This window comes from Emys orbicularis, chromosome 22 (assembly GCF_028017835.1).
Source record: "Emys orbicularis isolate rEmyOrb1 chromosome 22, rEmyOrb1.hap1, whole genome shotgun sequence".
NCBI classification, from domain to species: domain Eukaryota; kingdom Metazoa; phylum Chordata; order Testudines; family Emydidae; genus Emys; species Emys orbicularis.
The window spans coordinates 8470849-8484692 of NC_088704.1; the positions used below are offsets into that span (position 1 = coordinate 8470849).

At 44.1% G+C, this 13844-nt stretch overlaps 1 protein-coding gene across 1 annotated transcript in view; it reads right to left on the minus strand.

Annotated features, from left to right (window-relative positions):
* UBR4 (ubiquitin protein ligase E3 component n-recognin 4) overlaps nt 1–13844 on the minus strand; it is a 118357-nt gene that overhangs the window by 64342 nt on the left and 40171 nt on the right. The window contains exons 40-50 of the mRNA XM_065421477.1: nt 10733–10915; nt 10233–10391; nt 9430–9582; nt 8540–8767; nt 7546–7703; nt 6121–6292; nt 5543–5744; nt 4349–4512; nt 3484–3700; nt 2877–3093; nt 1192–1224 (exon numbers count right to left, since the gene is read on the minus strand). Coding sequence (XP_065277549.1) covers nt 1192–1224; nt 2877–3093; nt 3484–3700; nt 4349–4512; nt 5543–5744; nt 6121–6292; nt 7546–7703; nt 8540–8767; nt 9430–9582; nt 10233–10391; nt 10733–10915 — 1886 coding nt within the window. The remainder of the gene's footprint in view (nt 1–1191; nt 1225–2876; nt 3094–3483; nt 3701–4348; nt 4513–5542; nt 5745–6120; nt 6293–7545; nt 7704–8539; nt 8768–9429; nt 9583–10232; nt 10392–10732; nt 10916–13844) is intronic.

The window sequence follows — 13844 nt, forward strand, 5'->3', positions numbered from 1 at the left end:
ATCCACAGCTGAAAGACAGGGGCTTTTCTCTACCAAAGAGGATAAAACATTTCCTTATGCTGCCTGCGGCAGGGATAACTTGGATTGTCTTGACAGTACCAATTCACCATGGCCCACAGACGTATATGACTGCAGATCAAGGGTTGGTATGACACATGAGAAAAGTCGGTTATGCTTTTTCTAAGGGAGCAAGATTCTACAGAAGCTCCCCGACTTACGCAAGCGTTCTGTTCCGGAACGCCTAGCGTAAGTCAAATTTTGCGTAAGTCGGGAACATATCTGAGAATTACGCAAAAAGAAAAAGAAAAAAAAAAGCTTACAGAACTTTTCCCATAAGTCCAGATTTCCGTAAATCGGGTTTGCGTAACCCGGGGAGCGTCTGTACTCACTTGCTATTTTCACAGAGGGTACTCTTTCCAATTTAGAGTTTCATCCCAAATGCTCCAGCAATACAATTAGATGAACTAGGTATGCACCTAGGTATGTCCAAAACATGGGTTACAAAAGAGACCCAAATCCAAGAGCCTTCAGTCGACCACTTTTGACCCTAGGCAAGACATATTAGTAAAATGCTTGCCCACAGGGAAAGTCTTATTCAGGACTTGCAGTCTTGTGCCAATTCTCCCTTGTTGCACTCCTCTCTGCCTCGCAATGAAACTGCCCGAAATGCTTAACTGACACATTGAAAGGAGCACCGCAACACAGCCGGAGAGAGCAACACAGAACAGAGTAACAGGGGCCAAGCTACACAGATCAGGAGGGGAAAGGGAAGAGGAGAGACAGTATAAAGAACAAGGAGAGAGAGCAGAACATAAGATTAAAAACTGGGTAGAAGAAATAATATAAGGACTGGGCAAGTTCTCTGGTCACTTGTTTGACAGTTAAACAACTGAACAGTTTATTTCTCCTCATACACCCACAAAACCAGTGGGGAAATAGAAGGGGAAAAAGAGAGGCACAAGGAGGGACAAAGTGAGCTGAGGAGTGTCAACAAGCAACAGTTATACTGTATGCAGCAGAAATTCTCAATCCACCACGCCTTTACATTTTGCTAAATCTTCTGCCATGCAATGACCAGAATGTAAAGAAGCAAATGTCACTTAAAAAAAATAAACAGTCAACAAAAGCCACATCATGTGTTCTGTCTCTGACACACACTCATTCGTGCTGAGAAAAGGATGGCATACTAACCGGTCCAGGATGGTTAGGGACTCAGTTTCAGAACTTTTGGGGAGCAAAGAAAAAGAAAAAAAATGTATGAAGCTCACAGAAAACTACCTAGAACACATTCTAAGCAAAAGGCAAATTAAATGGGGAGTCAGGAAGCTGGGAGAGCGATATATACAGTAATTCCAAGCAGGACTCCTATTTGGGCAGCACACCACTTCCCTAACAGCAAAACAAATTAAAGGAGATCGAGGCCATCTAGCACAGAGAAGCCAAGCACATTGGTTAAAAGCACTACTGAAGGCTAGGTTAAGGATATAGCGTCTAGACACCCAACTTCTCCATCGGAAACTGCCTCTTGCCTACAACAGTGGTTCCTAACAAGGGGTCCACAACCCTTTTTTGGGGTCACCAGGCAGCTGGGAATTTTATAGTTCATAAAGTGGATGCAAGAAAAATACTTTATTTGATCAGTCTAGCTTTAAGTTTTATGAAAACATAGTCCCACTGCTCAAGTTTCCATTGAGAGGGAGACACCTGGTGGAGATAGGGCAGCAGAGGAGAGAAAAGAAAGAAAGAAAGAAAGAAAGAAAGAAAGAAAGAAAGAAAGAAAGAAAGAAAGAAAGAAAGAAAGAAAGAAAGAAAGAAAGAAAGAAAGAAAGAAAGAAAGAAAGAAAGAAAGATCTAGCCTAAAGAAAAAGAAGCACTGATAATGGGGTAGATTTTCAAAGGTGACTTTCAACGGGACTTAAGTGCCTATGGCCTTTGAAAATTTCCTCCGAAGAGCCACTTAACCTCTGTGCATCTCCCATGAAGTCAGTCAAGTTACACCAGCAATGAATTTGGCTAGTTTTTAAGTCATATTAGTTTCTCTCTGAACTGAGTCATCTGATCTATCTTTATTTTACTTTCCCGCCTTCTGTCTCCACTAGTTTCCTGGCTACACATAATCTCTGCTGCATGGACTCTAAGACCCTGAGGCGGCAGTGTAGAAGAAAAGAAAAGAAAGCAACAGAAATTCTCTGTCCTCTACCAAATACACCCCCAACTCCTGTTCATGGTATGTCCCGCACCTGGATATTGTATGAGTCCCAGGACAGGCTCTCATGCAATAGCTAGTATTATAATAGCTGGGTTGCAAGACTGAAAAGTTTGGGAATCCCTGGCCTATGAGGAAGTTGCCACACAAGTAGTTGCTACAGAGAAAGAAGAGAGGAGAACATATGTAGGGCAAGGTCACACAGAAACTAAAAAGAGGAATGAAGAAACAGCTCCTCAGAACTGAGCTTAGGTTCAAATAGCCTCTAACTTTTGTGATCTTTAGTGGCTGTAAAAGGATCCCAGATTTAAATAAGAAAAGGTGGCAAGAAGGCAGAAGCCATCTGAGGCTGCTTGAGGTTGCTGCAGACAGACTCAATTGGTAATGTGAAGGAGAATGCATGGAGCTCCATCCTCAACTCCACATGGGAGATTAGAGGGGAGCAGCAGGAAACCATTTTGGAAGAGTTGCACATGGCCTCTTTGGTGGCATGACAGAATTGTCACGTTATATGAAAACGAGGAACACTTCATTACCAGTATAAAAGCTCCCAGCTAAGAATGCCACTCAAGTGCATCCAGGGCACCAGTATAACTAGTAACTTTTAAAGGCAAATAAAAATAATATTATATATATATAGAAATATATATATATAGAAATATATAGATACCTCTCCAGGACAGTCCCACTGGCAGCAGCAGGGGTAGCAGACTCCAAGTCTCCCGTACCATTTCCTTGATTCAGGTTCGGGGGACAAACGTTGCTCACTGAGGCAGATGGGAAATCCTCTGGGGGCTCATCAGGCCAGCCAAACTGCTCTTTGGTCTTGCCATAAATTTTGACAGCATCCATCATTGTGACTCCAGCAGGATCCACAGAGGCCCCAACTGCAATGAGCAAGAGAGATTTTGCAGGTTCCTTTTCTTTGATACCAACAAGCAAGTAGAGAGGGTTTACATTCAATTTACCCAGCACTCATCCATTCTGAAACATAGCTTTGTCTTATTTTCTAATGTCTTTCCCTCCATGCTACCTTAGCACAGAATCCTTGTAACTTAACTAGAGGTGCTGCACGTGCCCTCTCCAATGGGGTGCTGGACCCACTATAAAATAGCTACTTTACAGAAGCCCAGAATTATTAGAACCGTGGCTATGCCCCTGTAAAACTAATTCCTGGTGGAACCTCTGCCCACTAACAGCTGAAGTGCAACAGCCCCCAGACACCCCCAGTTAGCTTGCAGGTAGTTAAAAGCATGCAACCAAGACCAAAGACTTACTGAAGATGGTTAATTTTTTGTCAGCTTGCAGGGCTTCCTCCCGTGTGAAAGGAAAATCAAACCAACGAGCCCTAGTCATGTTCAACTGCATGGTGCGGCCAAAGATCTCCAAGTAGGAGGGAGCTCGCTCAATTGCCTGAGTGCCAATCTGGATCCTCATGCCTGTCATCACCATTGTGCTGTTGTTGTTAGTGACTTCAATGGTAAAGCCACCAGGCTGCGGGAGACAATCATTACTGAGGAAGGGAAAGCTGAAGATGGGTATTTCTAATCACGAGCACCCTGGAATGGGAAGGCCTATGCACCATCTCACTGCAATGCCAGTGGCCTGCTTACACCATGATAGGAACAGAATGTTTCCTGGGAATTGTCTTCTTACACTACCTAACTTTAGTAGCAACCCCGTGGACCTGCTGGGAAGGACTGGGTAGAACAGCAGATAAATGGGGCTTAAAGGCCGACTTATTTGGGAAGAGGGATGCTCTGTGCTGGAGAGAAGAATGGAGCCAGAGAGAAAAATAGCAGCCAAGGAAAGAAAAGGCCCAAAACAACAAAAATAGTGACAGAGAGGGACAGTTGAGGTACAGAACTAAAGCTCCTAGTGGCAAATGACTGGCTGCAAGTTTGATGCCAAGCTGGCTCTTAGAGGACTCAGATTGGGTGACCAACCAAAATTTGTATACAAACATCCTCCAGTCGCTGATGGGGTTGGTTAGCCCAGCAGTCTCCAGGATTGGCAGAGGGTCATTCGAATGAGAATGTACACTTTTTATAAAACAACTGCTCATGATCTGATGAAGAGCACACCAGCCTTATGACAGAATTATGTAAATACTTAAGAGAGCTCCCAAAGCATCTGATTTACCTTGGTGTTGGCCACATACATGCCAGTGGAGTTGAGCCGGTGCTTTATCTGCTGGGCATTATAAACCTGCAAGAGATCATTGCCTCCAAACTCCACATCTGTGAGCTGCTGGTTGTGTTCAAAGAAGTCAATGGGAAAGTTCACCTGACTGGAGGTGCGAGTCGCTGAAAGAGAGGATACCAATGGCTAAAAAAAAGACACACACACAGGTAAAGCTAGAGTGCTCCAACTGCAGACTGACTGCACATCTCTTGGGAATGCGCTAGCTTTCTAATTAGTTATGCATTGATCAGATACATATGCCATGCCATGAGTAAGAGGAGCTTTCCTAGGGAAAGGTCCTCTTACTCAGTTTATCTGCAGCTCAAACAAATGAGATTAGTGCTGAAAGATTAAAATCATCCCATGCTAACCCCATAACACCCAACCCTGGTGTTTACTAGTAAGGTGATTACCAGAGCCAAATGCCTAAGTGCCTATGTGATGCTATCTTATTTTCAGTAGTGACCCTTGTATAACAGGTTAACATTAGACACTGGGGAATTTTTTAAAAAATATGAATCTAGTGCTGGCAAAAGGTTCTGAATTGGGAGTCTTGAGACTGAAGTTCTCTTTACAGAACAGGTATAGCATAGGGAGTGGCAGCATGCACTTCCCCATATTACCCCACCAACATGCTTCAATGCTGGCCTCTAGCAAAGAGGGGGTAATCCAATCTGCATGCTCATTCAGTCCTTGGTTTTTTGAGAAGCCGACAAAGCGGCCAGCTGTAGCAGTGACTGTGTGATGTGGATGTGTGTCCACTAGGGACAAGACAGACTCAAACCACCACTAGGTGGTAATGAATTCTGCTCAATATCAACCCAGTCTAGCTTCAAACCAGCAATTTAGAAATGAAAGGTTCCATTATTCCATTACTAACTCCCTTAGCCACCCAGGCCCCCATTGGCTATCATCTTTATGAAGAGAGATGTCCTACTTCTGAAGGATGGGCAAGGACATTTGAAAAGTTATGTAAGATAGGGTTCTCATGAAGGGGAAGTTAAATGGAAAATTTTGATGGAGTTGCTTGGGACTTCATCTGGATTGCGAAGGATCCCATTTCTGGGGAGAAGGTGACAGACCATGTATTTATTCCATTGTTAATTTCTTTACTGGCGACTTAGACATGATATGAAAGGAAAGCAGCCTTACTGATAGCAGCTGCCTTGCGTTTGCGAACTGGCTTCATGATGCTGATGACACTGCTAGGCTGGAGGGAGGGCTGGAGCCAATAAGAAGTATTCTCCACATTTGCCATGTATATTCTCAGGCTGCCGTCCTCACACAGAAGGATCATGGTGGTCCTCTGCTGCTCATTGCAGGCCGTGTGACGGATGGCCACCATGTCCTGGATCTGAAACAGGTTACACACCAGCAAATGAAAGGCCCAGAGAAGCTGTTGCCTCAGAGAACAAGCTTGTCGCCTAAGTGTCACACAAGTATCAGGGATAGCAGGTACTCAAGCCGACAGAGGCTACAACAGAGCAAGAGATTCAATGGCTTTGCAGGGAGAATGAAGAGTAAACAGAGGTTGAAAACACCTTAAAAACATGGGTGGGTTTGGGGAAAGTCAGTTTGTGTATTGAAACAGTACTTTCAAGTGCAGTGTTGGTGGCTATTACCAGGATGACTTTGCTGTAAGACATCACTGCAAGGGAAACCTGGAAGAAGTGGCAGCAATGGACAGACAGGAAAGTCAATTTGAAGGGCAAAAGATAGGGAATACTCACCTTGGCTTTAGCTGGCAAGGTTTTAATCTCCTGGATGAGGAAGGTATCTGGCTTCACCATGACCACCAGAGGAATGCCTGTGGTCTGCTGAACACAGCACACCAACCCAGGATGGTTCATCACCTCAGACCATTGGCACAGTGCTGGGGAGGTCTTGCTCCCACCATTTGAACTGCAAGAGAGAAAGGCCAGGCTCACATGACCTCAAGAAGCAGCTGCAAGGGTGGGGTCAAGCTAAATAAAATTCTCATTCCAGCTAGCAAGACAAGTAACATCACCGTCTGAGGATCTCAAAGCACTTGGTTAATTAAGCCACCTCAGAAAATCCCTGGGAGGTAGGTCAGTATTATTCCCATTTTACAGATGGGGAAACTGAAGTGCAAAAAGTTGCACAGCTGAGTCAGTGGCAGCATGGAGAGCCCAGAAGTCCTGACACCCAGCCCTGTTCTTTAACATCTTTCCCCATACATTTGGTATATAAAATTCTAGTGACACTACCATAAAAACAGGAAAATTACTCTTGAACCAGATTTGAAGTATCTCTTTAACCTTATACTAGAGAGCTCTCTTATCAGGCTGGCAGGGGAGTGATAGCAAAACACCACATTACTTGTCGCACATCCTAGCAGACAGAATAGAAGAGCACTGGTCTCAGAGCAAAGCATCTGTGTTAGTGGATACAGTGCTCCATGCTCTACCGTGGCCACGTGATGAATGCAAAGGAAACAGACAAGCAAAGGAAAATGCTCCCCAAGAACATAATCCTCACTGAGATCTAAAAGCCCCTGTGCAAAATGACCAGGCGAGGTCTGATTGGAGTGAGGGAGATGTTGGGACCTGATATTCATGGAAATAGAATGCAAGATATCTGCCTCATGCTAAGCTAGTGAGACTCTGTGGCCTGAATGCCCAGCTCTGATTGTCAGAACAGATGATAGAAGAACTTTCTTCTTGACATTTTTATAGCATAAGAGATTGGTTTCCCTCAGGGCAGACTGAAAATAAGACTTTATATGCACAATGCTCAGGGTCCACTGCAGTGCTGGTGCCAAATGGAAACAAAGGCTTCCTGCTCGCAGCCTCTGCTAGGGTGGATAATCCCATCAGTTCCAGTTGCTGCACCATTGGAAGCTCTGCCCTCAGACAGTAAGGTTGCTCCGAAGGCACCTCTGTGCTGTGAAATCCTAGTGAGCAAAATAAACATACACCCCACTGCAAAAGCCGCTGGGTTTGGTTTCAGTCTCACTGTTCTACAAGCAGAGAGGGTAGAAACAGGAGGTGACATATAAAACGGTAAGATGTAACAACTGCAGGAAGGTTCTCTACATAAAGCCTTGGGCAGTGGGAGCTGGGTTCTTTCACTGGGAACAGCCACTGCAGCTAAGAAGAAACAGAAATTGGAGGGGGGCAGCCCCTCAGTCCCACCTCTTTATGTTGATCGGGAAAAGCCGCTGTACCTCCAGAGTAGCCCTGCTAATTGTGGCTGCAAAAGATTTGCCTTGACAGTAACTGAAGAAAAGCATCTGAAGGACATGGGAATAATACACAGACACGCCGCCTCCTGCCACCTGGCCATTACTGTCCTGTAGGGACAAAGAAAAAACAAACACACATCTTCAGAGCTCTAGAGTGGTCAGGCTTTTAAATTCCTGAACAAGTACAATATTTCAACATCTGCCCTTCCATCTATCACATAACACAGCAAAGGTCTTTTGAGAATGCAACCTTCGATGACATTACCACCAAGCTGCACACCGTGAGATACTCCAAGCGCCTTTGAACAAGATACCGAGATTGCACACCCACAGGCTATAGGTAGTGCACGAGACAGCACCTGTGTGAGAGAATGTTGCATGCCAACCCCTCTTCATCTCCAGTTCCCAGAAGCGCTTTCTTCTTGGCTTGTAGTTCCTCTATTTCCCCATTTCATAGTGTACTGAGGTAGTGAGGCTGAATGGAAGTTGGAAACATTTTAAACTAGCCAGCCTGGGTGGTGCACACCAGGCCCACAGTAGTGTTGACACCGAACAGAAACAAAGGCTTGCGTCTCTGCAGACCCTGCGTACGGGTGGATGATCCCATCCATTCTAACTACTGCACCATTAGCAGTGCATCGTACTGACAGTAACGCTGCTCCGTAACCATCTTCCTGCTGTGAAATCCTGCTGGGCATAACTTCAGATCCAACCATGGAAAACATGCTCAATTTTCTAGATGACTGGATCAATGGGTTTAATTTCAACTTTCCCCCTCAACCACCCCCCTCCAAATGGTGTCAGAATCAGTGTCAGAATTTCTCTCTGTCCGCAGAAAAAAGTGCAACCTCATTGATCTAGATCAGGGAAAGAAAAGGAAACTGCTGCTTCTTACCATCAGGAAGAGAGGGAGAGAAAAAGTTAGTAGGGAAAGCCACCATTACCTTCAAGTCTTCATGGTTGACTTCAAGCACATTGGTAACATAGAATGGTCCATGCTGGGCACTGCTTGCCTCCTCCATGAGCTGAGTATAGATGTACCCAGCAGAAGACATGATGACTATGATGTTCTTTCCCTCCTCATTGAACAGAAACGTGACATCCCTGATCTTGGAGCTTGGCAAAAGGAAATAGAACGTTGGGCTCAAAGCATCTACGGAAAGGTCATAGATCTGTGGGAGGAGAGGGGAGGGAATTAGCAGCCAGCCCACAGAACAGCTCTTCCTAATAGAGCATAAACACAGAGAAACTATTCCTACAACGGTGCAGATCCTGGAGGGGAGATTATTCAGGTACCATAATATGGAGATAAAGATAATCTCAGATCTATGAATGACCTCTTTCTTCTGTGTTCGTCAGGTTAGGAAGAGGGGAAAATGTTGGCCCCCGTCTTCAAAAATGACCTTCACTTTTGAGTGTCCAACTTTAGACAATCAAGGCCAGATTTTAAGAAGTATCAGCACCCACAACTGAAATCAAAGGGAGCTGCAGGTGTTCAGTACCTCAGGGGGAAGGGGAAGGCGGGGGCGAATAAATAAAATCTTAAATATTTCAAGTTGGGCACCCAAAGTAAGAGGTCACTTATGAAAATGTGGGCCTTTGTTTTTGTGTTTCTGTGAACAGTCTATTACTAACAGTGGTGAATAGCAATACATATTAGAAAACTAGAGATAACAGTAATGCCCTTCCTAGAACTCAAATTTTCCTAGTAAATTAAGAGCACTGTGTTATTCTGACAAACTGGTGACTCTGGAGACCGTCAGTTCCACGGGAAATGAAAAGCAATGCCCAGCACCAAGTCAATCAGGGATCACCCCACAGGTTGTGACCATACCTTCACAAAGTCTGCAGTCACAATAGCAAGTTCTGTCTGAGATCCTGGCAGCCACACAGCCTTAATGATGAAGTTTCCTGTTGCTAGTTGGGGGTGGAGGACCAAGTGATCGGAAACTGATCCGGAGCTGCTGAATGTTAGCACATGGCAGTCCTGGGACAAGAAAATAAAAGATGTCAAGTATTAAATATATATTTCTGCAAAAACAGATTCAAGGGCCATCCATCCTGCCACTGACCTTTCCCTAGCCCCAAACACAAATAATGGATTCATATAGGAAGAAATCAAGCATCCCTGTTTTTAGGGTGAATGACTTTGCAAGAGAACTGTGCCTCTTCTGGGGTTTTTTCAAATATTTGAGACTACTGGTTTCTTAGGTGGTATATATCTTTAATTGTGGAAATTGTGCACAGATTTGAAAAAATACAAAATGATCACCCATTGCTCAGTACTAGAAGTGACTGCAGATTAAGATTAAGAACAGTCATTTCAGTGAAGTTTTAGTTACACGAAGACTCTTTTTGGTTTCTGTAGCACAAAGGACAGTCGGGCCTGAGTGTCATCTGAGGAAGTGTTTTATTTGGGCATTATCAAGAATGGTTTAAAATAATAAATAGGATCGACATAGTAAATGAAGCTGCAGCTAAAACTAGCAGCAGGTGATTCAAGAACTAGAATTAGTGACATCCACAATGACTTCGGATCTTTGCTAGCCAATCAGAACTCTACAACCCATCGCCTAGGGAGAGAGGAGCACAGCTCGGTTTGAGGGAAAGGAACTCTCTTGCTTGTCAGGCCCTTACCTTCAGCCCACACACAGCTAGATAGTCCTCTTTGCAGGGATTCCCTGTTAGGCTCAGTACAGTAAAGGGAACTGGTGCCGATGCAAGGCGGGTAAGGGTTAATTTCCTTTTGCTGGAGTCCGCTTGTTTAAGCAATGCTGAGAGTTGTAACACTGTAATCTACAAAATAACGAAATCAAGTCAATTTTCTAATGTTGGTATCACAAAAAGAAATTCTCAGGATCTAGCTTCTTATAGGACTCAATCAATGTATTGTCTCAGCATCTCTGCAGCAAGAAGCAAGATTTTTGTTCCCTAAAATATGAAACAATTGAAGTAACAATCACTCAGGGAGGCTTTTCCAAACAAGCCTAGTCATTTACAGAGAGTCCTTGAGTCTGACCGCAGGAAGTCTGCTGGATTCTTTGGTCACTGTGGAACATTTTACATCTTTTTATCTGACTTTAAAATGCCCGTTGGGTTGTTGCGCCGTGGGAGCACATCTCCTCCTCAGCACTCACCTTGCCCTTTTCGTGGCTCACCGCTAGGTGCTGGCGGCGCCCATGCGGGGAGGACAGCACGCACATCGCCACCCGCCTCAGCACGTGAGCACTGATCAGCTGTCGGATTGTCTGCCCCTGGTCGCCGCTGTAGTTCATTCGGACGTTCTCAAAAGCACCCTCTTGAGAGCCAAGAGTTGGGACCTGAGCCATCGTGGAGCACAAAGAACACACAGAAGTAGAGACAAATGGCAGAGATTGAACAACTGTAATGGTTTCATTTAGACTCACAGAATTTAAGGCCAGAAGGTACCATCATGATCACCTAATCTGACTCACTGCAAACTGCAGGCCACAGAACCTCGCCCACCCACTCCTGTAATAGGCCCATGTGACTGTACCTTCATGAAGGTACTGCTGGCTGAGTTACTGAAGTCCTCGGATCTTGATTTAAAGACTTCAAGTTATAGAGTATCCACCATTTACTTTAGTTTAAACCTGCAAGTGACCTATGCCCCACGCTGCAGAGGAAGGTGAAAAAACCACCAGGGTCTCTGTCAATCTGACCCAGGGAAAATTCCTTCCCAACCCCAAATATGGCGATCAGTTAAACCCTGAGCCTGTGGATAAGACTCAGCAGCCAGACACCTGGGAAAGAATTCTCTATAGTAACTCAGAGCCCTCCCCCTCTAGTGTCCCGTCTCCAGCTGTTGGAGATATTTGCTAATAGCAGTCGCGGATGGGCCATGTGCCATCTCATACCATCTCCTCCATAAAAACTGACCAAGCTCAATCTTAAAACAAGCCTAGGTTTTTCGCCTCCACTACTCCCTTTGGAAGGCTGTTCCAGAACTTCACTCCTCTGATGGTTAGAAACCCTTATCAAATTTCAAGTATATATTTACCGACAGTCAGTTTCTATCCATTTGTTCTTGTGCCAACATTGGCCTTTAACTTAAATAACTCCTTTCCTTCCCTGGTGTTTATCCTTCTGATGTATTTAGGAAGAGCAATCATCTCCCCCCATATTCTTCATTTTGTTAGGCTAAACAAGCCAAGCTCCTTAAGTCTCCTCTCATAAGGTAGCTTCTCCATTCCGCTGATCATCCTAGCAGCCCTTCTCTGCACCTCTTCCAGTTTGAATTAATTTTTTTTAAACATGGGAGACCAGATTTGCACACAGTTTTCCAGATGAGGTCCCACCAGTGTCTTGTATAATGGTGATAACACTTCCCTATCTCTCGTGAAAATACCTCACCTGATGCACCCTAGGATTGCATTAGCCTTTTTCACAGCCTCATCACATTGGCAGCTCATAGTCATCTTGTGATTGACCAATACAAACAGGTCTATCTCATCCTTTGTTGCTTCCAACTGATATATCCCCAGCTTATAGCAAAAGTTCTTGTTGTCTAAGTGCATGACCTTGCACTATGCACTATTAAGTTTCATTCCATTTCTATTACTCCAGTTTTCAAGGTTGTAAAAATCTTACAAACATAAGAGAGACCATACCGGGTCAGACCAATGATCTATCTAGCCCAGTATCCTGTCTTCCGACAGAGGCCAATACCAGAGGCTTCAGAGGGAATGAACAGAACAGGCAATCAGCAAGTGATCCATCCCCAGTCGTCCACTCCCAGCTTCTGGCAAATAGAGGCTAGGGACACCCAGAGCATGGGGTTCCATCCCTGACCATCTTGGCTAATAGCCACTGATGGACCTATCCACCATGAACTTATCTAGTTCTTTTTTTAACCCAATTACAGTTTTGCCCTTTATAACATCCCCTGGCAATGAGTTCCACAGGTTGTGTGAAGAAGTATTTCCTTTTGTTTTAAACCTGCTGCCTATAAATTTCATTGGGTGACCCCTGGTTCTTGTGTTGTGTGAAAGGGTAAATAACACTTCCTTATACACTTTCTCCACACTAGTCATGATTTTCTAGACCTCTATCATATCCCCTCTTAGTCATCTCTTTTCCAAGCTGAAAAGTCCCAGTCTTATTAATCTCTCCTCATATAGAATCTGTTCCATACCCCTAATAATTTTTGTTGCCTTTTCTGAACCTTTTCCAATTCCAATAGATCTTTTCTGAGATGTGACAACCACATCTGCATGCAATATTCAAGATGTGGGCGTACCATGGATTTATGTAGAGGCAATATGATATTTTCTGTCTTATTATCAATCCCTTTCTTAATGATTCCCAACATTCTGTTTGCTTTTTTGACTGCCACTGCACATTGAGCAGATGTTTTCAGAGAACTATCCACAATGACTCCAAGAACTCTTTCTTGAGTGGTAACAGCTAATTTAGACCCTATCATTGTATATGTATAGCTGGGATTATGTTTGCCAATGTGCATTACTTGGCATTTATCAACACTGAATTTCATCTGCCATTCTGTTGCCCAGTCACCCAGTTTTGTTCGATCATTTGTAACTCTTCACAGTCTGCTTTGGACTTCAATATCTTGAGTAATGTTGCATCACCTGCAAATTTTGCCACATCACTGTTTACCCTTTTTCCAGATCATTTATGAATATGTTGAACAGCACCGGTCCCAGTACATACCCCTGGGGGACTCCACTTCTTCTCTCTCTCCATTCTGAAAACTGACTATTTATTCCTACCCTTTGTTTTCTGTCTTTTAACCAGCCACTGATCCATGAGTGGACCTTCCCTGTTATCCCGTGACTGCTTGTATGATTCTGGTCCTCCTCTGTTTTGGCCATACCTCCCAACTTTGTGACATCCGCAAATTTTATTAGCGCACTCCCACTTTGTGCGCCAAGGTCATAAATGAAAATGTTAAATAAGATCAGTCACAAGACCGGTCCCTGAGGAATCTCTGAAGTTACTTCACTAATAACCTCCCTCCAGCCTGAGGATTTACTTTCAGGATGACCCGGCCTCCCCTTGAACTAGTTTCTTTATCCATCTTTCTAAACTCATATTAATCCCCATCTTCTCCAATTTAACGAATAGTTTCCTGTGTGAAAATGTATCAAATGCTTTACTGAAATCCAGGTAGATTAAATCTACTGCATTTCTTTTGTCTAGAAAATCAGTTACCTTCTCAAAGAACGAGATCAGGTTGGTCTGGCACAATCTACCTTTTGTACAACC